Below are 22937 nucleotides of genomic sequence, written 5' to 3'. Positions count from 1 at the left end.
GACACGCAAAACGAGGAAGCCAGCCGACAAATTTGCGCACAGCAATTCATTCAGAGCTTGCTGGGGGGCTGTATTAAGCGATGGACAGATGTGGTATTTTTCCGACGAGGCAAAAGCAAGAACAATTTCTTTTTAGAGTTGGATACCAGGCCCTCGCCAACATAAAGATTTGACAAGCGATGACACCTGAAGGAAAAATACGACTTCGGTTGGGATTGCTGTAGGATACTACGGTGAATGCCCAGCGGTGTGGATACGATCGAAAACATCCAGCGGCCGGAAGAAGCAGCAAAGTGGGTTATCAGCCGACAACGGGCAAAATAAGGTACGGAGGAAACGTCGACCGTGCGGAGTTTAAGCCACAACAACCCCTAAACCGCACGACTCCTTAAACCACCGGGGGTCGGCTTCTTTTGCTGCTTTCTTTTTTGATGACTCTGGCCACTTTGAGAGTCGTGCCAGTGATGAAATGACTGCGGGCAATATATACAAACCTATCACCCTAATATTTGACGAGAAATAAATGAAAACTGCATCGTGTCATCAATCGGGGAAAAAAAAACATATATAGACCACCTGGACCCTGTCCCAGATTTAGCATGACATCTCGACCAAACAAAAAGTCCAAAAGATCCCGACTTAATGCAGGTGGAGGTGTGTCATTCTCCTTTTGCTCTGCGGGGCGGGCGACAGAGCTTTGGTTTCATCTTTAGGCCCAAAAATAATGTCCTGGAATTGCACACAACGTTCTACCGCCACGCAATGTGACAGGCAGACAGAGAGGCCTTTTGGGTTGCTGAAGTTGGATAAAGTCGGTAGCTGGTACTCGCTCCCTCGCAGTAGATTTTCCTTCCATCAAGATGATGAGAGGCACGTCTGGGGCAGAAGGCAGGTTGCAAGAAGCAGCTGTTATAAGGTGAGCTGTGCCAAGGTGAACGTTGTGCTTACGTGCCAAACTTTGATTTGCTTCGGTGCCGTGTCACAATCGGATCCTGTGGCTTGGCGATTCATCGGTAGTCGTCGTGACGAGAGCTTCGATGGTGGGGGAAGGCCACCACCAGCAACTGTGCCGCAACAATCACATTTAATCACAACTATTATAGGTTAAACGAACGCAATCAATCTACCAAGGAATCGAAGATATATACGACAATATGTAAACCATAGCTATGAGTCTCAACTTGTATATAAAAGAAAAATAGGAGAGAGTAAAAACGGTAGGTATGGCCTTCCCAAGACAAACAAATATTTTTGCCGAAAACCGGAGAAAGCAGCGCTGGCTTTGGGTGAATTTTTTTCGAAAAAAAAGGGGCGACGATGGTCGACTAGATGATAAAGGATAAGAAAATAAAAGACAGATGCCACACGCTCCCAATGATACCGAGTCACGCAAACCCAAGACATAGAAAAACTCAAAAAAATAATAATAACAAAGAACAGAACTCGCGGGGGGTTGGTCAGATTTTTATTCCGACTCAACCTCACCTCGTCATCTTCGATGGTGCCGCTTTATGGGACAATTGAATTGAGAGCGCCATGTAGGGTGTTTTCGCTCCTCTCCGGCAATGCAGACGTGGATTTATGTTCGTTTGGTTGTTGCACAAAAAGGCTCTTGTCGATCCTTGAAAAGCGTAGGCTTGGGAAGGAGTCCGGCAGGAAAAGGTCTATAATGGTTGTTCATCTTTCCCCATCTACACTATTCCAATATTTGATTTTTTTTCTTTTTTTTTTCTCGCAAGGAGTCGCACACTATCATATCCGACCCATGTTGGTCTTGCCGGCGTACTGTGTCCGCCTCCTGAACTGCTCACGGAACCCGATGCGGTTGAACGTGCCAAAGGCAATGGCACCGCAGAGTCCGACTGTCCAGATGCTGGTGACAATCAGACCGACGGGGAAGATCATGATGGAGACTCCCGGCAGGACGAAAGCAATGGTGCCGTTAGCGAGCATCTCGAGCGACTTGTCGACGGCCATGTTGGCGACACCGAACTCGGACATAACGGTGCTCTCGGAGAAGACGCCGGCGACAAAAGCGGCCTCGTTGGACGAGACGTTGGTGCTAACGGTCTGGCCAGTCGGGTTGACGGCCGAGAGCGTCACGACCGGCATGACGAGTGCTTCAATCGCAGCCCTGTTTTTTTCCCTTGTCAGCGTTTAGCCAGTCTGGTAGGATCGTCATGGAGCTTCCGTGTTGGGAGATCGTGCACCGCACCGCAGGAAAGAAGGGGCCATATACTCACATGTTCATCTGCGCGTCCATCCTGTTCTTGTCGATCTGGCCGGCAAACATGTATGTCTGCAGCAACCTAAGTTGCCTTTGTCCATCCTGACCCTTCGAGACCCTTTGCGTCGCCTGAGACGACTGGATCGGAGCCACCGATGCACCCTGGTACGCCAGGCTGACCTGGATATTGCTCTGCGGGACGCCCGCAAAGTCTCCCGACGGTGCGGTCAATTGGTACAGCCTCAGGTCGGCCTCGAAGGTGCCGGTGATGTTGTTCAGGGCCGGCAGGTTGTAGCATACGCAGGCGCCAGTAGGGTTGGTGGCTGCGGGCAGCTTAAGCAGGGCCTGTGTGCACTTCTCGTTCGCCAGCGTGTCCCAAGCCGTCATGTTGATGGTGCCGTTGGAGTTCATAACAACACCACCAGTCTGCCTCTTGGTGATGATGTGCGCCGGTTGGTCCTGGTTCTCGCCAAAGTACTCGACCCTCCTCTCCAGGTCCCGGGGCAGCAGGTTCTCAATCGACATGGCCTCGTAGCCAGCCTGCGCACTGGCCGCCAGCATGGAGGCCGACAAGACGGTTCGCCAAAACATATTGATGTCGTTTCTGGAAAAAAAGACTCGAGTTATTCACAAGTCCAAGTCGTCGCCGGTGCGATATCGTTTAATCGATCGGATTCGGTATTCGATGTCTGCCCCTGAAAGTCGATTCCTTAGAAAAAGTCCCCTTCCCACGGTTCTCGAATGGTCCCGTCCGGCGGTTGGGGTTCGAAGTTCTCCAGAAACCCTTGGAAACGAGTGTCGGTTTGATGTCGTATCCGTTCGCCGCAGGCTGGAGGATGGAGACAGGGCGAACAAAGGAGCGAGGTTGCTCGATGTTGAGTCGAAAAGGGTTTCCGTCAAGGATGAAGAATTGAAATAGGGGGTCCTGCCCGTAGAAGGGTAGAAAGAATTAGATGGATGAGCACAAGATAAACCTCCGCTGGCTTGTTTCCCAACGGTGAAGTGATGATTAATTAGTGCAAGAAAGAAATAAAAGGGGGGGAAGGACGAACAAAACAAGGTCAGTTCAGAGAGACAGAGTCGGGACGTCAAGGGAGGTTCGGAAGAGATTAAACGAGAGAGGTAGCAGTGGCAGAGGGGATCTGCCCCATTGCAAGGGATGTGGTGGTTATGGATCCATCAAGGAGTGGAAACAAGACAAGAAGGCGATGGCACAAAGATTAGAGATCACGGTCTGGGCAGGCAGCGTACCCCTGGTGCAAAAGTGTGCTATTGCACAGCTGGGAGATGCCAAGTTGTTGGCACCACAATGACCTGACTTTATGGCAGGGTGGACCGGTGGGAGCAAGAGAAGCGTCTCAGGTCCTCATCGATAATGAGGGTGAGGCGGTTAGGGCTGTCAATCGAGCGAGGATGGCTTGTCCAAGAAGGAAACAACAGCACAAAAACAGAATAGCCCTTTTTTCGCCCTCTTCCTTTGTTTCTTGTGGTCGAGGATTTGTGGCATGCAGCCTATAACGAGAGGACGAGGGAAGCCTGAGCAGTTGTGGAAGAAACACAGGGGATGCAAACAGGGGGGACCCACAAGCACAGGGGGGTAGGTAGACAACCAGTATTACGGATTAGTGCTTTTCGCAAGTGCGTGGCTTGGATTGGCGGTGGTACATAAGCCGAGAAGGGTGGCAAAGACAGTTGTGATTGGCTTGTCGGCCTGTACCGGTCAGAGGCTCTGCGACAAGATGAGGGCCCCCCCAGCTGTGTGTAGTGGGGTTGGTTTGGTTCCTGAGCCTGTTAGCGGCAGACTGAGACGGATGGAACCGGTTCGAGTGCGACACTAAAAAGTACAAACCGTACCTAAAGTACAGTAGGCGGCCGCACGAAACCTGGGGCTAATAGCGCTGACAAAAACGCTGTCTCCTCGCGAGCTGTCAAGCACTCAGTATTGCGGGTCTACAGTTGGAGCAAAAGTCATGAAATCACTAAAAAGATGGATAAATGATTTACTACATCGACATCTCCCAAAGTCGATTTTGACGCACGCAGTGTTTGGATCATGCCTGGTACTTTTGTAACGTAACAGCACCCGCCTGGGTGTGGAGGGGCCGGAGGGTGGGTTACTTCCCACCATTAGCCAGAATGAAATGCTGTGGGGCCATGGGACACGGGAAAGGCTCGATTTGGATTACGAGGCCAAGGTGCAGCGACGGTTATGTGATTGGTCAGAAAGAGCCCGGGTTGGTGCAGGAACGAACCAAGACGCTTTTGAACCATGGTGCATGCTTGCGCGACAACAGTTCCTGGCCAGTCAGCTCTGCGAACCGGCAATTGTTGGCACCTTGCATGCATGCAATTTTTGCAGCATAGGTACAGTAGGTACTCTGGGCTCAGTTTGGCTGGCTCTGCTTTTTCCTCATTTTGCACGCGCCACATCCCCGAATCGCAATGCTGAACTGTGAAGCAATCAGCCAAATACTACGCGCTAGTAATTACCGCGACATCAAGTTTTCTCGGCGATGGATATCCAATATCGCTTGGGTCTTGACTCCAGGAACTTGGCCAAACCAACCCATTTCAGCGAGCGGCTAACTATTACGTTACAAAGTCGGGGATCGGCTGACACCCGTGGGGGGAAAACAGAGATGCCGACGGAATGATTATGCCAGACATTTCGAGGGATTCATTGGATTGGAACTGTTCCATGATGAATGCTCCAACAGAATTGAGACGAGGTTACTATCGTGGTGTAATACATTACTGTACTGCGATAAAATTCGATGCTGCTTGGTCGCCTCGAGCCAAATTCGGACGATGGGGAAATGAGCGAGTTCATGAGCAAGGGCCATATGAAACCCCAGCGATCCTGAAACCCTACCTTGCAAATCAGGCGTCGCAGCGCGTCGATCGCCCCTCACAGCTGGCGCGACCGCAGGGAAAGGGGACCAGAAGAAAAAAGAAATAAAGAAAAAGAATGGTCAAAAGGAAAAATAAAAAGAGTCGCTGTAGACATAATATGTGCATGACATTTTGACGTCTTGTCTAGCCCTGCAAATTCTGCCATAAGTGACAAGTAGTGAACGCCTTAGTGCTAGATTCAGTTCGTGGTTTCGTTCGGCTCCGAGGGATACCTAAGTACTAGGCTAGTGCATCCGGACACTCGAATTGAACATCTCCTTGCCCTCGCAAGCCCTCGTTATCGAGATCGAGCAGCGGCGTGAAGATTTCGGCAGATCACAAGATTGTGCCGCCACCAAATTTTTGCGGCTTCATGCCGTTGCCAAAGAGAAGCGATATTGCATTTAACATTCCAACCGGGGTGCCCAGTCAAGCCAGTCTTGTCGGTCCTGATTGATAACCTCTTGTAGTATTTACTTCGTACAGTAGAGTATGCCAGCCACACCAGAGCTGTTTGCCACACAATTGCTCAGATGATGCCGAAAGCGTTGGCTACCTTGGCGAAGTACGTCCAATGTTTGTATGTATGTACCACGTAGAAAGTAGCCAGTCTCCACGCCCTGCCTTTATTCGCCAAGCACAGTTCTGGACCCCAAGTCAGCAATTTAGTGTTATTTCCTGATTGAGTTACCGCGGCGAATTCTGGGACGATCGACTTACCGAAATGCCACTACCACATAAAGTCGCTGACACAGCCGCATCTCGACTACAAGCAGCCCCATGCCATCCATACGCACCCAAGGCACCTTACCTCAGGTTTAACCAATGCCGTTAGTCCAGCTACTCTAGACCAAACACCTGGGTTGCTGGACAATATCGCGTCAGAAAACAGTTCTATGCAGCCTCGTAGTTACGTCAGCCTCTAGTTTTTGTCATCCCATCTCCGTTCCTGCAGCCATTTGTCTTTATTTTTCTTTTTTTCTTTTTCCTTGCAAAAGGGCACACGTCAAAGCTGATCCCGACCTCCAATTGTCCGAGCATATCGTATTCACTATGTCATGTTCATTTTTGCTCTTTTTGCTCACGACATTTCTTCGTTCCATTTTCGAAACGAAAAAAATTACAGCCAGCGAACAATGCGAAACGGCGACATCCCACGTGCGATAGTCATGTCATCCCGATCGACCCTGGCAAATTTGTAATCCGTTGGGTAGATACGCAATAGAAATTCGCACATGAGAGGAAGATCTTGGGATGGGCAAGCTCAGGGAGCAGAACACCATTTCTTGGCAATCTCGCCAATGGTATTAGTCTAGCGAGGATTCGCCCTCACCGTTACTTTGCCAAGCAAGCATGCAGGGCCTACCACGTATAATTAACCTCTACGGTCCGATAAAGGTCTTAACTTCACTCAGGCACCTGTCTGAGGTAGGCAGTAAACACAAGGGTCAGTACATTGGTAGCTCGTAAACAAATATTGAACTGTGGAGGAGCATATAAGTGTACTCATGTAGCAACGAAAGTAGGATGATGGTTGGTTTTTTACAAACATTTGGTGCTCGTTTATTGCCCATATCTCACACGTAGCATACATATCAGTGCAACGTCGTAGTCGAATATGTATTCCGGAAGTCGAGGATGTATACATAGAAGCCCTGACGCTGGACCAACCATCGAACCCATTCGATGCTCGGCCTTCGGGAATCGCTTAGATACTTCCACCCTTAAAACTTAATTACAACAAGCATCCGACAACCGCTGCTAACTAGCTGTACTGTATGTCCAGAACATTTCTCAAACTACTGAAACCTCGCTGCCATCAGCTGCTTCAACTGTAGTTGTGGCCCGTTTGCGTTCTAGAACCACCTCACGATTTCCATTATCTTCTTGTCCGTTTAGTTTCGATACATTTTCCTGTTTGTCTAATCTCCGAGGATCATCATAACCTCCACCGCGATCTGCTGCAGCTACTCTGATGATGGAAATCCCCGACGGACAGTTTTGATCACTGTGCGCATCCGCAGCGCGAATATGTACAAGTCATTTATCATGGAGTTGGTGCGTCCATCTTCAAACAGTCAGCGGGATGGATTAAACAAGATGTGCAATAAAGAAAGTCTAGATGCAGATCTCTTTTCCCCCTCCTTTACCACGAAAAACATCCTTGACTAAGGCATTTTGAAAGGGATGCTTGGAATGCAAAGCAGCATCCTCAGCCTCAATGTGTTTCCCCTTTGGCTGCCAATCCCTCCTTGGGTGTAGGTGGCCACTGGCATGCCTTCATTTACTCGTTCTCTGTTGCATTCAGATGCGCCGTACTGATTGTACACAGCCTCACCAATTATACATCTCTAACGTGCGAGATTACAATGACGTAAACACCTTTGCCTCGATGCCGACGATACCGGAGGGCTGGAATGGGCAAGTAAATCCTAGTTTTTACTCATCATGACGGCATTGCCGTTCGGTCCATTCCTCAGCTGGCGCATTTACTCGTCCCTAGATCACCTGCCACCGCTGCAAACTGTTGATTTGCAACCCCCACCCCCAAGGCGAAGGTCTTGTCTCATCAGCACCCATCAGCCCCCTTCATGATAGTCTAGCATGGATGAATGCATCAGAGACTAGACTTTGTCCGCCTTTTGTCCGCTTGCATGACTTATAAGCCTTTGCGAATCGCGATAGGAACATCACAGCGTAATAGTATGGGCCACCTATCTCTTCAAGTATAGTGCCAATGATGGTCTTTCGCAAGCACGTGCGAAACCGAGGCGAGGAGTGTTACTGCTGAGTAAATAACCCTTCTTATTCATGTCCTTCGGACGTAAGCAATCTCCAAGCCTGCAAGTAGTGTCAAATAGAGACAAATACCATCTCATATATCCTGCCTTCCTCATTTCCTACCCAATCGACTTCCCACTACATTACTCTGTACTCAACTCGCAAGCCTATCAATGCCTCTACATGTGCCCTTTCTTTGACAGCAAGTGATAGCCTGCATCTGATTGCGTCCCAGATTCTGGCCATGTTCAGCATGATCACAATACCAACAGGAATTCTGCCATTATACGTAGCTTTGTGTGTCTTGGAAATACAACCACTATGGTAAAAACTGGCTCCTTTGTTTGCACATACCTGGAATCTTCCGCTGCATGAGCAGATATTGCATCCATCCTACCCGGAACGGAAACACACAATCTTCAATGATTGGACCCCAGAATGTCGGAAAGTACTCGACCTTTTATGCTACTTGTACCATCCAGTATAGCTCCAGACAAACTAGATCAGAACCTCCTTGACATGTTCTTTTTGGTTAAATCGTGCAATTCTGTGTCAGCAAAAGGTAAAAATGCAGATGTGGAAACCGAGAAATTTCTTGAACAAACCGCTTACAAATCTTTTGTTTTGTTGAAAAAGCCATTCTAGTAATCCGCTATCTAGCAATCGTGCTATAAAGCCAAGTCACCATGGTCTGTTTCACCCCTGGGACTACGCCCAAAAAGCGTGTCCCAGACGACCAGGTTTCATCTCATATGTTGGTTCTCTCTTTGGATGCCCTCGGCATCGTAAGCTGACTCGACCTCAGGCTTGACACCGCAATGGGCGAGCTCTTCGTCGTCTCGAGCCGTGACACCTGCTACCATTCATCCGGCTCACCTTCATCTCTCCGCCTTCAAAACTCTCGTAATGAGTCACGGAGGCTATCATCACCCCGAGTAAAGATAACTGCAGATCTTCCAGCCTCAAACTGCTCTGTCATTGTCGCAAATGTCCTCGCAGCCGACGTCTTGGTTGTCCGTGCTGTCGTGAGTCCAATCTTGACCAAACAAACCCCTGTGATCTACCGGGGCAGCTTTTGTCCGTGTGGACTCGCGTTAATGGATAGCTGCTCTTGGCCTGAATATCTTGCCCAGTGATTACTAATGTTTTGCCAAACTAACATTTGTATGTGGTGGAGCAGGCACTGCGTACGTGAAATGGCCACGCTCTCGAGTATTGCTTGCATAACCTTGAAAGACACAAAAGCAAGAATATGACATGAGCGTGGAGATTGTGTATTCTATAGCGTGAAGCCCCTCTCAGTGTCAAGCCACAAAGGATCGGGGAAGACAATGCTCCCATAATGCAAGCAGGCAGATAGACATGCTGGTAGGTAGACAACTATTTACCGCAATTGCTTTGATTTATATCCATCCCTCTCTATTAAATTCGCAAAGACGTGCCAGATGCCGACATCGTTTTCAAAGCGCATTCCTTGATGATCCGGCGGTCCGTAGCGGGATTTCATCTTCACCAAAGCTCCCCCTAAATAAACGTTCCTGATCAAGGATCCGGTCTGAATCAAGGTCATGCTATCTTTATCTCCTTTTTCCGTCATCCGCACCTTCTTGACTGTTGTTGTCGCGTCGCATGAGAGGAGCATTCTTGCTTCTTTCACTGAACGAGGAGGTCTGTTGCACTCGCGACCACCTCCTTGGGTCTGAGAAACGTAGACGGTTCAGCAAACAACTCGAAAGAGAGCCGCCACCAAGTTAGCGATTGTGCCAATGGCCGCGATAAGGAGTGAATACCTTGCAATATATCCTATCCTCCACTCAGCCAGAGAAAGTTGCTCTCACTTCTATTGTGAACCATGTAGCCTGTTATTGCTGGCCGAATCGAAAGAGACGCCCGCATATCTGCAGTTGTACATATGGTGGCCTGCGTTCGAGATGAGGATGCTCAGAACCGCCCGTCTATGGAGGCCTTCTGCAGGGGGTGAAGATCTAGGCGGAGGAGCAACTGGACCACGTGGTCAGGTTTGTGCTGGGTATTCACTGGGCTGGTCATCCCCATTGGAAACGCGCGAATGTCGGGGATAGGAGCCTAACATATGGTACTCGCCGCTGCCACAAACGCAAAGAGAGGACTGCATATGGTCACCAGTTGCAGCGCAAATGTGGTGGTCCGAACTTATTGATTTCCCAAAGTCTCGTCTTCCTTGGTTGTATTTGGCCCGATTGCCCCTCTGAACCACCTTCTTTCCGTTACTGCCCTGCATGTGCGCTGTAAATTTGAATAAAGCTACTTACTGACGACCGGGCGGGTTGACTTGGTGTGACGAGCTGAACTCTTGGACAGGCTCCTCCCGCTCTGTCTGTGCAAGAGTAAGCCCTTCTCTATATTTATTGCCTATCAACACAATCAAATGTCAGCTTGCATCAATGGATAGAGTCACAGTTATGAGTATTATCAAAGCCCCCACAGCCTACGAGTGAGCCGAGTGGTGGAGTGCTATTACCAACACCAGTTTACCCTTTTTCTTCTCGGCGAGACATATCTCGACCACCCGGGTGAGCGGCGGAGGGTCAGCCAGTTGTGGTGAACTGTATCGGCACAGCCTATCGGGGAATTTTGGGAGGGTCCGTGCAAGTCTTTGAATATATAGGTTGGGAGACCGTCCCTGCTATGCTGTATTAGTGCCTCGGCTGTCTTCGGGCCGAGCCTAGCCTCTCTTCCCTTCAGTTGACCTTGATATTCTGCCGCATATTGCTATGTAAGGTCCGGAACTCGAACCTTGTGAGAGCGAGCTTGTTGCGCAGAGCGGACGACTCCATGTGTCGAAGACGAATCTGTTCCATCTCTTCACCCACTTGCGCGTGGTTTGGATTGTACAGTTGGGAGGACGGTTGCTGGCTCGTTCTTCTCCTGCTCCATGCGACACAACCAGGTTTTAATTTGCTGGTTTGCCATCGTTCCCGCTTGAACGGCAGCTGGGACTGGGCGTCCGGACGCCAGTCGATTCAACACAGGAAATCGCCGCCTAATCCCAAACTGGGACAGAAAAACCCTCCAATGTCCGTGACCTCGTTATTCGTAAACTGTGGGCGTGGCTGTAACCTTACCACATTTCTTTGGCAAGGGATCAAAGCAAACATCCCGAGTCTCATGAACTCTCGGTATCGAAGACATTGCCCCTCGCCACAGATAACGCATTGAAGCTCGATATCAACTGAGAGCATCCAGCTCTGACGGCAGAGTCCTCGATGCTGGAAATGGAGGTTTCATGCCAGTCAGTTGAATGGGGCAGCCAAAGAGGAGAAAGAAGCAGTTCAAGGACTGCGAGAACGCCTCTCTTACCTCCACTCCGCCTTCATCTGCTGTTTCTCTCGTGCTCTCTCAGGTCCTGTTGTTCAAGTCTCTGAAGTTCCATAACAGGCTCGAGAAGGGACTTGGGTGCTTTTCAGATATCGTAGTGTTTGCAGCGTTTGAAACCGTGCCTGCAGACTCACGGAATCTCGGACGACATGTAATCCCTCAACAGAACGAGCTGCGGTCCGCAGTGGCAGGTCTCCATGTCTCCGGGCCGAGACCCACGGCGTTACTCTGTCGCTTCAAACACCCTGCCATGGTTTTCAGCTCGAGATTCACGTCATTGCCATGATTTCACCCCGTGTCAGTGGCCTGCACTGACCTCGCGACGGGCAGGAGGTTGGGAGAAAGACTGATGCCGTCATTGTATGTGAGGTTAATGCTTTGTTGCTCGCTCGGCTTGGCTTCTTGGATTTTATGTCTAGGATGCCTGGCCCTAGAAGGCGTAACCTACTGTCATGTTTGCCACTGTTAGCAGATGCAGCGGCGTAGACAGCTCGTCCCGCGGAAAACTGATGTAGTTTTTCCTGTCAAACAGCGTCCTCACGTCGGGTATGAAATGAAGAGGCTGAAGCCTAAATATCAGAAAATGGGAACCACTTGGTGATTTTTCAGGTCGACATCATGCGAACTTGGGAGGAAGCAACTTGGACAAGTTTGATTTGCTGTGACAAAGCCAAGCAGGAAAGGCTTATGCTGTCTGTCTGTGCAGCCAAGCCAGTCAGTGGGTCGAATGACTGGTGAGAGTAAGGTGAACCGTAACCCAGAATGATGCTAGATTCAGCATTAATGACGTACCTCTGTACCTACCTTGGGCAGGTAAGGTCTGTTTGTAGATTGCCTTTTTTCCCCACGTGACGGGGGGAATGGCGCAGTGGTTAAGCGCCATGGCTGTTACTTGAGTAACGTAGGTTCGAATCCTGCTCCCTCCACCTCCTCCCCGCTTACCGTGGCAAGGATAACCCGGCTGGCTATCGACAACAACCACCCGCCTGTGCCGTCGAGCCCACACTTGTTGGGAACTTCGTCTCCATGGCTACAAACGACCGACAGCTCCGCTGTTTGGACACAGGCCCCTCTCGATGAAGAGCCGTCAACTGCCGTCAGACGAACCCTCCGTGCGCCTGAAGGCACGGGGTCGCGTCAGTGAACAAACCTGTAAGCAGGACCGGGCACGAACCCGGTCAGGCTCGATTCGCTTCTATGCCCTTGTTTTCCGCTGTGTAAATAGAGAAAATAGAAAGCGCGCCGAGATACCCCTCGGGAGGTTGCTAACGGCCGGCTAATGAGCCGGGCCGAGCCCGGCGTTAAATAATACTACTACTACTACTACTACTACTTTTCCCCACGTGACGAAGGCACCCATGTGCTGTATCAGTCAGTTTCTGTTTTGGGGCTGTGATTTTATTGTCTCTCCTCTAGATGGCTTGTGTTGTTTGCCAGTCATTAGTTTCGTCATCAATCTCTGTTTGTTTTCACGCAAATCATTTCTTTTTGTGAATCCATCATAAGCATGGCGATCTTTCTCACCCTCAAGGTTGTCTATTCCTAGTATTTGTTAATCCTGGGGTGGAATAGCGATCATGCAGTAGCATGTTTGAGGTTTTATTTTGGCAACCAGACGCTGCAGTTGTTCGTGATCTACAGAATTGCCCGCGCCCCCAGCTGCACGTCACCTACCAAGCAACGAGTCAACCACTGTGCCCCTGTCTAAATTTGGTATTTCCATGTATGATGTAATAGCACTACTTGAACATTATTGAACTTAACAGTCAACGAAAACAGGTTCTGAGGCCTTTGAAGCGCCTTGGCGGTTAAGAAGTGCCTACAACGGCTGCGGACAGAATTCCGAGTTGAATCGTGCAGGAGGGCTTTTCCAACCTACCCTGTCCGTTGCTAATGCCACTTAATTTTTCGCTTTTTAATTTGCAACAGCCAACGTCGTGAAGAATAAAGTTATAGCAAGTCCCGTAAAACATACGTACGTAAAAAAAGGGCGGAGTACTGCAGAATCCCGACATTGAAGTAGCGCCTAAAAATAGGTAAGGCTATGAACATTAGCATAATGCATTGCGTATGGCTATTAATTCGATTTATCATCTATATTTCTGCATGGCCCACACTGTCGATGATCTTGATGAAAAATAAACAAATAAAATAAAAAGCCCAATATAAATGCCTTCACATAGTTAAATGACACCGGTAACGCCGGCCTAGTGCCGTATTTTTGCTAGAGACTCACGTGGACTTGTATAGTAGGTGCGAAAAAAAATTACGCAATTTTTTTTTCTTTTACCAAAGTTTACAAATTTTCTCTTGCAATTACCTCAAATTTCGACGATCCATCAATTAACCTTCGTTATGGGCTAGCGGGCACTGGCCATTGATGCGATGATAACACGAGTAATTGACACATGGTCGCTCATGCCATGGTGGCAAGCTAGATCTACCACACAAATGCACCTTTCGTCAGCCCAGTGAACCTTGATCAGAGTTTGGTCTTTTGGCGATCAGAGAGCCAGGACGACGACGAGCGTCTTGGGAGGCAGGAAACTCGGGGCAGCAGCTCGGCCGTTACCAACTTGATGGTTCAGGCTAAGGATTTCCTCGTGGCGATGAACTGTTCTGCAGAAACCATGTGGTTGCATGCTTTGGAGATACATGAGCCCAGCCAGGTTTGAAAGATAGCATCTAGGAATAAGGATTTTTTTCCCTAAACTGGCTTCGTCCGGGAACATGTCAACTAGTCTTCTACCACTCACTGCTGCGGGTCGTCGGTTGAGACAGCGATTGTCCCCGGATATCCTTTAGATGACAATTGGCTTTGGCGCAATCCAGGATGAACGGGCCGCGAATTCTCACCAACTCAGGCTCGAGTTTTGATGACTCCGCGAAACGGTGTAGTTTCGTCATGATGTGTCCTCGTACTGTGCGGGAAGCTTCCGTCGGATGCCATCTACCACTATAGTACTCAATGACCCGGATGATGGAAATTTTCTGCATACAAATTTTAAGAATCCTTCTTGGAGGCTCCGGTCGTGCTGCCAGCATCCCCCCTCGAGGTCGTAGAGTTTTTTTCCACTGTGGTCTATAGCGTGGCCTGGACCTGTGGGTCCTGCATCCGGATCGCAGGCTGTGGTCGAGGTCATCCATCCCATGCTTCGGTTTCAAATGCCGAGCTTGAAAAATAAATGGCCATTCAGCCCCGCAGGCGAAGCAGGCATACTCCCCATGATCTGGGGTAGGGGACGGCATGTAACGCTGTAGGTGGTACGCCCCAAAATCTTGGGTAGAACCTGGTTGACCTGCTTTCCCTTTATAGCCAAGAGTTGCATTTGTAGGAGCATATTAAGCCGCCCCTTGGCGTCCCTGTAGTTGAAGTAATGCCTTTGCAGAAACTCCCGCTCCTCGGGAACTTTGTAAGAACTCCGTAAGCTGGCTCGACCACTCCGGCTCCCAGTGCCGCAAACGGTTTTTTTTTTTTTCCCCTCTCATCCCCCCTCCAACTGACGAAGTTAGTCGGCCATATGTCGCAATACCAGGTCCATCTTGACTAGACCCTACGTCTGACTCGATTGGGAGCTACGGGCTGTCAGTTCACCTAGCCAAGACAAATAAACGCCAAGTATGAGCACGACTCCCACCTTCACCTGACCTCTATTCTTCTCGACTTGTCACCACAGTCCCAAGGCTTTGCTCGATGGGGAAGCCTCGGCAACGGGAAGCAGCAGCCAGCGGCATGACACTCAAGGAAGCAGTGCGCAATTCTACACGCCAAGAAGAATTGAAATACGCCAGTTGGTGCTGGAGAAGATGGCGATTCTGAACTCGCCAAAGACGGATTACGACTACGTCCAGAACAATGGAATAACCGCGGTGAACCCCCCGACTGGCGTCGACGCTCAGATCGTCATTGTCTTCTTCAGCGTCGCGCTGTTCAACGTGCTAGAGCTGCTGTTCATAATCTATACGACCTTTAAGCGCCGGACCGGGCTGTACTTTTGGTCATTCATCGTCGCGACCGTCTGCATCATCCCCTACTCGGTCGGTTTCATGATCAAGTACTTTGGCAACCACAACGATGTCGGCATGGTCTGGGCGGGCATCATCTTTTTTGGGTGGTGCGGCATGGTGACGGGCCAGAGCCTCGTGCTGTGGTCGCGGCTGCACCTCGTCATGTACGACCGGCGCCGGCAGCGCGCCGTGCTCATCATGATCATCGTCGACGCCATCATCTGCCACGGCGGCGTGTCGGTGCTCATATTCGGGGTCAACGGCCACAACCCCAAGCCCTTTGTACATCCCTACGGGATCTTTGAGCGCATACAGGTCACCATCTTTTCGGTCCAGGAGCTCGTCATCTCGAGCCTGTACATTTACGAGACGGCCATGCTGCTGCGGCGCGAGAAGAAGGAGTTTCGGCAGAGCGGCTGCGACTCCATCAGCACCAGCAGGGGCGGAGGCGAGAGGGAAGCAGGACGCACCCTGGGCAGGATCGGGTACGCGGCGTGGCGCAATGTGCTGACGCACCTCATCTGCATCAGCATCATGATCATCCTGCTCGACGCGCCGCTGCTGGCGATGCAGTACGCCGACCTCTACGACCTGCAGACGAGCTACAAGGCCCTGCTGTACAGCGTCAAGCTCAAGCTCGAGTTCAGCATACTGAACCGCGTCATCGAGGTGACGACCGAGCGCAACGCCGCCGGCACCGACTTCGAGTGCGTGTTGGAGGCGGGCGCCGACGGCAGCGCGGAGGGTGGATCGTCGTCGCGGAACCTGCGGGGCGTGTCGTCGTCAAAGACGACCTTGGCAAAGTCGCCGAGGCAGGCGTACGAGGAGACGCTAGCGCAGCTAAGAGCTAATACACCGCCGCCGATGCCTCCGGCGGCGGGACTCGAGCGGTGGAACCTGGAGCAGGAGAAGGGACCAGACCGAGGGTCGAGTAGCCATGTGAGGATTAACGTGGCGCTCGGGAATGTCGGAGGTGGCGCCCGAACGGTCAAGTTTCATGACGGACAAGTCGGAGATCGGGAAGAGGAGGGTCGGAGCTTTCCGTTGATGCCATTCGAGCAAATGCCGTTCCGATTCGACGACGACGTCGAGACGAGGCCGAGAAAGCTTCAAAGGACTACCAGGAATTCGGTCAGCGGGGAAAGCAGCCAGAGCGAACTGGGCGAACAAAGGGATAAGCTGACGGGCTTTGGGCACCAAAGGCAGCTGAGGAGTGACGAGGGTGCTTACCTGAGGAATTTGGACGAGGAAGCCATTGACCTACATGACATGACAAGAGATGAGTCGAGGCCGGTTACAGAACCTATGGGGGGTCCTATTTTCACGAGAAGTCGAGATCTCATATCATATGGCCAGCGATAAAACGTTTGCTTTTTTTTAGGTAGTTTTGGTTGGGATTTTGGGCGGTTTGGGCGGTCTCTTACCTTTTTTTTTCTAGTATTTTTTTCTCCTCATTCGCCACTTTTCTGGCAAGCGCGGCGTTCGGAGTTATGGAGAGCGGCGGTTGACCTTGGCTTGGCTTGCGCACTATCCGCTCATGTGTTTGTTATCTGGTTAGCAAGTTTAGAATTGAAATCGCGACAGTCTAAACAAACAAAGTATTTTTGCTGCCAGAATGGGAGCTGAGAAATTGAGGTGCGCCTCACTCGCGTGGCTTTCTGGTGTTCTTGTAGTTTTTCAATGGACGCGAGGCAGAGAGCAGAAAGCCATGGTTGGCAACAAACAAAAGTCTGCCCAGCCAGCTCCGCATGTTCCAAGCTTTTCCCGACTCCCAAAGCTACAAACAGCAAATCTTTCAACGACTTTTTCTTCCATCACTCCAGCAAAGTTCATTACAGAGCTGAGCTCCGAGTATGCCGGAAATCGAATGGTTCGGCATACATCAAACCAACAAATTAAGTATCCGAGTGCAGACCTAAGCATACTGAAGATCTTCTGGGCATGAACCTGTCAGACTGATGTGAAGTTTTCCAGGCTACGAACCCTCCGCTTTCGTTACACTCTGAAGTACCGCTGCTTCTACGACGAATCGACAATGTAAACCTTAACAATATCCAACCCGAAGAACAGCCCTTTTCACAGCAGCAAGCGAGCATAATCACTCATCTCTTCTGGACGACAGAATATTTTGCTACATCCAGCTAGGTGGTAATCCCCCACGACGAACCAACTGGCCCCGAAAATACAGACCATACTTGAATCGCGCAAGGATGTTCCACGACAGTCCTTTGAGGTTGAGGATACACCTTGGTGTGCCCGAGCGCATCTACAACTCTGAGGGCGCCGCCACTCTGGACTGGATTGGAAAAGTCTTAGCTGTAAGCAGCAACAACATCGCCTTCCCCTAAATACAATCAAGATGCAGAATTGAGACACAACAAAGAAGGCCGCTGCAGCAGTTCTTGGATATATATCGACCGTGTCAAGAAATTCATCAGATAAAACCCCCATCTTTATTCACTCTGAATGAGAAGACCTCAGCCCTGAACACATATCCTCCTTACTCTGAAGCTTCTTCCAGTACTACCAGACGTGTCTTTAGCTGGAGATTGTGTCAGAGCTCATGTTCCAAGATGGAGTAATTTTGTCTTCACAACATGGGTGCTCCACTGCAGCATTATGAAGATACTCAGCGAGCGAGGCAGGAAAACCCAAGTACAAGTCAAATATCTATATCAAGTCCCAGAACTAGTCAAGTACGAGCATAGCTGAAAAAGAGTTTCAACTTTCAAGTGGGGGATTTTATAGGACAGGCTACAAGTCTGCAAGCAGCTGCAAAATCAAAGCCCATGGTATTTTCAATAGCTTTTCGGCTCTTCTTGTTGCCATGTAGACGGCTTTGAGCATCTCTATGCTCTCTATGATGAACAAACTATTGCTTGCCTCTTTAAACCATAGTCGCGTAGCTCAACTTCCCCCGGTCGCAGCCTGCTGTAGTGATTTTGCACAGATGTCTTGAGCCCATGTCCGTCTGGCTTTGGCATGGAGAATATGTGATCTCCGCCAGCGGTTTGTTCGTCAACTCCGCCCACGCTTGGCCCAAGTAGCGCCCTTGTAGCAAGTTCATCCTCAGCCTTTCAGCTGTCTGTCTCTGCCCGTTCCTGGGAGTATGCTCTGAGCAATCCGCTGCTCGTGATAGTCTACATTATGATGGAGGGGACTCAAGATATGCATTAGGAGTGACTAAGATATTGATGCCAAGTTAATATTGGAGGTCAACCCAGTCCAGGATCTAGGGTTTCAGGTCTTGCGAGAAGAGCCTGTTTCATACACAACCTCAGGTCTAGACTACCCTGCCCCTTCGTGGTGTCCTTTTTGAGAGAGCCATCCATCCTTGTCCTCATGGTGTCCTATCGCAAGCCAGTACTGAGCAGGACTAGTATAGACTTGATATGCGTCAAGGGGGTATTGCTAACGATGCAACTACTCTGCTGGGGTTCTCGAGTTGGTCTTCCCGCGGTTCACTGATCCTAGTACTGCCGGACCCTTGCAGGCTGCGGAGTGAGAAGGGCTTGGTACCTGTGCTATCGAGACGAGACTGTCAGCAGTGAAGCTAAACTCGGACGGCATTGCGGATGGATGGGTCATTTTACTTTCCCTCAAGAGCCTCAACTAGCCGCCAGGTTCTGCTTCTTCTCGGCTAGAAGCCGGAGCACGACTACTGTTACAGTAATGGTGTCGTCTGCGGCTCTTGCAGGCGGAGGGCCTTTCATTTTGAGAAGGCAAAACGCGAGAACAAAGGCTCGAATATTGAATAGATGATGAGTGCAGTACAGTCCAAGGTGCAACAAAGAGTCTGAGAAAGTCTCGAGTGCGACAATGAATACCCGCATAGCGCGGTTTGGCGTCGATCAAAGGATCGCTGTGGAACAAAGGCAGGAGACGTCTTAACTCACCCGACCAGCTGCATTGCAGAGAGCAATGCCTGCTATTGGATCGACTCGCCATTTGAAGCTCCAGCACAAAAGGTTCTGGAACAAGAAAGGGCTAGAAGGGCTTGAGGACAGTGTAGGATTTTTGCCCGGTGACTGCAATAGCTTACAGCGACCGGAAGCGGCTCAAGTACAGTTGAACGGCCACGTGCCGGCATCGATACGCTGGGGAAGGTCGGTTGATATGAAGGGTTGGCTTGATTTTGAGGTGGTAGAGGTGCTTGGACGAAGAATGTAGCATCGAGAGGGTTATGCGGAATTATACTTGGGGAAAACATGTACGCTTTGGCTGCATCCAGAACAATCTCCATTGATATTTTCCACGGCAGATATGCTCCTAGCCGATGCAGATACCAGATTACAAGGTAGTAAAGCACCCCACGGTGATAGATTAGGTTCTAAAGCGGCAGCTCCAAGCAGCAGCAGGTGAGGTAGAATTGGGTGAGTACCTTGCCCAAATTCTGATCCCAGGCATCCGAACCAGAAGCAGTTCCAGTAATTATGGTCACCTAACTAATGTAGTGCTCCCGGGGTAAGTCTTCCCTGTTTGTCAGTACCTGAGTTCTTTTAAAGAGTGCTTGAAATCCTGAGGCACCTCTGGTCTTCTTACCTTCCCTCAGGGCCTTGCATCCACCGTGCCCTCGACAGACCCTAGCCTTGTGCTTCCTCTCCTCTCCCACCTGACCAATCGACCGTTACTTGGTTCCTTCCTCTTCTGAACGGGATCTGAGATAAATCTGTGCCCCACTCGTCAATCCAACAAGACCTGTCTACTTTTTCCCACCAACGTTCTCGTTCTTGACCTCTTTCTTTTCCACGGACTTTATCTTTCCTCTCAACAACAGTTTGCGTATTTCCTATCTGATATTCCAACTCAATCTGACTTGGCATCCATACTTGCGCAAGTACTCAACTCTCAGATCGAACGTGTTATCCACACTGCAATATTCGACTTTGACTTTGTTCAAGGCATCTGTTTCCTGTCCTTTCTGTTATCTCTTTGGTTCTGCGAAGATATCTTGACCTTTCGAGCACAAACAATCTTTCCCATCTCCACATTCTATCACTTCCCAAAACAAAAGCATCTTCATCATGGCCCCAAGCAAGAAATCAAAGAAGCAGCGCGCTGCCAAGCGCTCAGCTAAGGCGCGTGACAACGCATCAATCGACGAGCCTGCCTCTCAGTCGTCTGGCCAAGACCTTGTCGAGAACTCTTCCACAGGGAAGACTACCACTTTGGTGACTACCTCAGACTCTGAAGACTCTGATACTCAGGTGACTGTCCAAAAAAAACAGCCTTCACTTCTTCAAATCTTCGGGGAGGAACTTGACCTTCCTGAGAAAACAAACCAAGGTCCTTCCAACGGAGCGACAACTGTCTTGCACCACAGCACTATACCGGCTCCGTCCCAGCTTCTGTCTATGGCACACAATGGCGGCACCCTTCATCGCGCGGTTGTTGACATCTCAGACCTTCCCACTGACCCCGAGGCTCGCAAAGCCGCCCTCGAGAAGCTCGCAAAGAGTGTGCAGCAGTTCTCGAGCCTCGTCAAGTTCATTGACGAGTCGGCAATGAAGAAGCAGGAGCTACAGCGCCTTACCAAGCTGGAGGAGGCTTCAAAGACCGAGTGCCCTCAGAGACGTGAGTTGATGAAGCTCTACGCCACTCCCTGGCCCAAGGGCTTTATGCAGTTCCTCGTCAAGGCCCTTCTTCTGGGCGTGGTGGTTCAAGAGGCGTCGGCGGCTCTGCTTGGCTCCAGCTTTGGCCTGATCATCCTAACCAACTTCGTGGCTATTGCGTTCTTCACTCAGGGCGCGTGCACTGCTGCAGCAATGCTCGATGCAAAGAGAGGTCTTGCATTCAATGACGGAGTGGACATCAGTGGCTTCAGTCACTCTGCTATGATTACTTGGGGATACAATTGGTATTCCGACACATGGCAGGTGACAAACGAGATTGAGTTCGGTCCAATGCTTTGGGGAATCAAGATGGACCTTCCAGATGTGGTATGTACTCACAAGTCCTTTCCTCTATCGCTCAGCTTTCTTTTTTTGTTTCAAATAACTGACTGCAAAACAACTGATCTAGTTCTCGCCCAATGCCTGGAAATGGGTCGACAGCGGTGACCAGCTCAGTGGTGTCAAGACCACTCACGTCCTCAGCTTCAACGAGCCCGATCACCCTGCCCAGGCAAACATGGACGTCGGAACCGCCATCGCCTGGCACCAGTACTACTTTGAGCAGTTCATCGGACGGGCTCTCATCGGCTCCCCGGCCGTCACCAACGGAGGATACGAGTAAGTTCTGACCACTAATTGGGTCTTTTTCCTTTGTAGTTGAATACTGTCGATCTGGTTCCAACACTAACTTGTACTCGCAGCTGGCTCAATACGTTCCTCTACAACTGCGACCTCCACGAAGGCTGTCACGTGGACTTTGTTACCGTGCACTGGTACAACAAGGCCGCCTACGTCCAAGACTTCAAGAACTGGATCGACCGAGTCTGCACCCTCGCGTATCCTCGCAAGGTCTGGCTGACCGAGGTAAGCGACTTGAATCTCTCACCTGCCCCAACAAGCTGTGCACTAGATGCTGACAACCTTTGCACACTTGAATAGTTCCAGGGACTCGGCACCCAGGAGGAGATGATCTCCTTCCTCCGTGTCGTGCTGCCCTGGCTCGACGCCAACGACTGCGTAGAGAGATACGCGTACTTTGGCGTGACGACCAACGACCACCACATGCTGGTGGGCGCTGGCCCAGAGCTGAGCCAGATCGGAGAGATTTACGCCGGATTCCGTAACTAGAATAGCACTAGCCAGAACCGGGGTCCGGGGCCAATACAAGTGGGCTTTTGCTATGCGAAACTTGCAAGGTGCTTACATTGAACTGCGTGATTGATGTCTTGTATGATCCTGTCGTGATGCATACCGTAAGTTGTGCTGGCCCAGGACGTGGCAAGCCCACGCCCAGGTGGTGGACATTCCATGTCCATAGTCCTGCATCCGTGATCTGCCGAGCAGTCTCTCGCTCCAACATGTTGGCTCTCTCTTGTGCTGAGGTCTCAGGTCTGAACTTCTCGAGGAACTCGGTTTTCAGTGCTTCTCAGTTCCGCCTGATCTCCATTGTGACCAGGTTCTTGTACCAGTAATTTAAATTTGCTGCTATGCTTATAGCTTGAGCCGGTCAACTCATGAGGGCTTGAACAAGTATTTATGAAACTGGCCTCTCTGTGAACCGGCCTGCAAGTCATGCAGATAGAAACCAGCTGGAGACATCCATATAATCAGAAGCACTCCAGGAAACAGTTCATCGCTGGGATTGCTGGCAAGTCTTCTCACTAATTTGGCGCAGTGTGACTTTCACATCTATGAGTTCCAATACATTGGATATCAATGGTGTTGAGCACTTTTCAAGCCATTTCACGGGTCATCACGGGGGTATACAGATGCTAGTCGCTATTCTATCTTCATATGAGGAGGAACGAAGACTGAAAAATCGGCAATGCTTGGCAAGGGGAAGCAGACACTTCCAATAGTCCTTCGGCTTCAGGGCTGAGGGGTCTCCAGCACTGGAAACGCATCTCGCAAGTCCATTGGTCATGCGAGAAGTTACCGAGAATCCTGTCAAGTGGGCCCAGCTTTACAGGACTCCCTCCGCCATGTAACGCCTGTTCTGCTTGTAAAAAGCTGCTCTCAAAGTCACACATCATCACAGGTTACGAATCCAAAGTCACAAA

The 22937-nt window shown here is 50.3% G+C and overlaps 9 protein-coding genes and 1 pseudogene across 10 annotated transcripts; 7 read left to right on the top strand and 3 right to left on the bottom strand.

Annotated features, from left to right (window-relative positions):
* Nucleotides 1-656: 656 nt before the first annotated feature.
* On the top strand, nt 657-1160 carry MGG_17809 (uncharacterized protein; the record flags this gene model as incomplete). The annotated part of the gene is made up of 2 exons (XM_003720243.1): nt 657-916; nt 1104-1160. The coding sequence occupies exons 1-2, from the start codon at nt 725-727 to the stop codon at nt 1158-1160; spliced, it is 249 nt and encodes an 82-aa protein (XP_003720291.1). The 5' UTR covers nt 657-724.
* Nucleotides 1045-3751, bottom strand: MGG_09337 (uncharacterized protein). The gene is made up of 2 exons (XM_003720242.1): nt 2244-3751; nt 1045-2134 (listed from the first exon to the last, which is right to left on the bottom strand). The coding sequence occupies exons 1-2, from the start codon at nt 2816-2818 to the stop codon at nt 1753-1755; spliced, it is 957 nt and encodes a 318-aa protein (XP_003720290.1). The 5' UTR covers nt 2819-3751; the 3' UTR covers nt 1045-1752.
* A 4967-nt stretch (nt 3752-8718) lies between these two features.
* MGG_17808 (uncharacterized protein) lies at nt 8719-9190 on the top strand (the record flags this gene model as incomplete). The annotated part of the gene is made up of 3 exons (XM_003720241.1): nt 8719-8925; nt 9081-9087; nt 9150-9190. 3 exons carry the CDS (start codon nt 8719-8721, stop codon nt 9188-9190), a joined length of 255 nt encoding a protein of 84 aa, XP_003720289.1.
* Nucleotides 9191-11045: 1855 nt separating this feature from the next.
* On the bottom strand, nt 11046-11942 carry MGG_17807 (uncharacterized protein; the record flags this gene model as incomplete). The annotated part of the gene is made up of 3 exons (XM_003720240.1): nt 11706-11942; nt 11392-11603; nt 11046-11148 (listed from the first exon to the last, which is right to left on the bottom strand). Exons 2-3 carry the CDS (start codon nt 11454-11456, stop codon nt 11046-11048), a joined length of 168 nt encoding a protein of 55 aa, XP_003720288.1. The 5' UTR covers nt 11457-11603; nt 11706-11942.
* MGG_17806 (uncharacterized protein) lies at nt 11876-12401 on the top strand (the record flags this gene model as incomplete). Its single annotated transcript, XM_003720239.1, has 2 exons — nt 11876-11975; nt 12163-12401. The coding sequence occupies 2 exons, from the start codon at nt 11876-11878 to the stop codon at nt 12399-12401; spliced, it is 339 nt and encodes a 112-aa protein (XP_003720287.1).
* On the top strand, nt 12112-12183 carry MGG_20282 (annotated as a pseudogene). The gene has a single exon. The product of its transcript is annotated as a tRNA-OTHER (tRNA).
* A 1360-nt stretch (nt 12402-13761) lies between the features above and the next one.
* Nucleotides 13762-14164, bottom strand: MGG_17805 (uncharacterized protein; the record flags this gene model as incomplete). Its single annotated transcript, XM_003720238.1, has 2 exons — nt 13762-13871; nt 14014-14164. The coding sequence occupies 2 exons, from the start codon at nt 14162-14164 to the stop codon at nt 13762-13764; spliced, it is 261 nt and encodes an 86-aa protein (XP_003720286.1).
* A 900-nt stretch (nt 14165-15064) lies between these two features.
* MGG_09341 (uncharacterized protein) lies at nt 15065-16443 on the top strand (the record flags this gene model as incomplete). The annotated part of the gene is given in 2 exon segments (XM_003720237.1): nt 15065-16396; nt 16402-16443. Coding segments are annotated over 2 exon segments (1374 nt in total).
* Nucleotides 16444-19186: 2743 nt separating this feature from the next.
* On the top strand, nt 19187-19435 carry MGG_17804 (uncharacterized protein; the record flags this gene model as incomplete). The annotated part of the gene is made up of 2 exons (XM_003720236.1): nt 19187-19273; nt 19334-19435. The coding sequence occupies 2 exons, from the start codon at nt 19187-19189 to the stop codon at nt 19433-19435; spliced, it is 189 nt and encodes a 62-aa protein (XP_003720284.1).
* Nucleotides 19436-20619: 1184 nt separating this feature from the next.
* MGG_11998 (uncharacterized protein) lies at nt 20620-22005 on the top strand (the record flags this gene model as incomplete). The annotated part of the gene is made up of 4 exons (XM_003720235.1): nt 20620-21204; nt 21287-21495; nt 21579-21741; nt 21817-22005. 4 exons carry the CDS (start codon nt 20620-20622, stop codon nt 22003-22005), a joined length of 1146 nt encoding a protein of 381 aa, XP_003720283.1.
* Nucleotides 22006-22937: the final 932 nt, after the last annotated feature.

Source organism: Pyricularia oryzae, chromosome 6 (genome assembly GCF_000002495.2).
Source record: "Pyricularia oryzae 70-15 chromosome 6, whole genome shotgun sequence".
Lineage (NCBI taxonomy): Eukaryota > Fungi > Ascomycota > Sordariomycetes > Magnaporthales > Pyriculariaceae > Pyricularia > Pyricularia oryzae.
This window is presented reverse-complemented; position numbering and strand designations above follow the sequence as displayed.

Excerpts from the sequence above, each read along its gene's own strand:
- MGG_09337 (XM_003720242.1), bottom strand. The coding sequence starts at position 2,818 with ATGTTTTGGCGAACCGTCTTGTCGGCCTCCATGCTGGCGGCCAGTGCG. Across the intron at positions 2,135-2,243 it reads ATGGACGCGCAGATGAACAT|GGCTGCGATTGAAGCACTCG; the intron begins GTGAGTATATGG and ends GGAAAAAAACAG.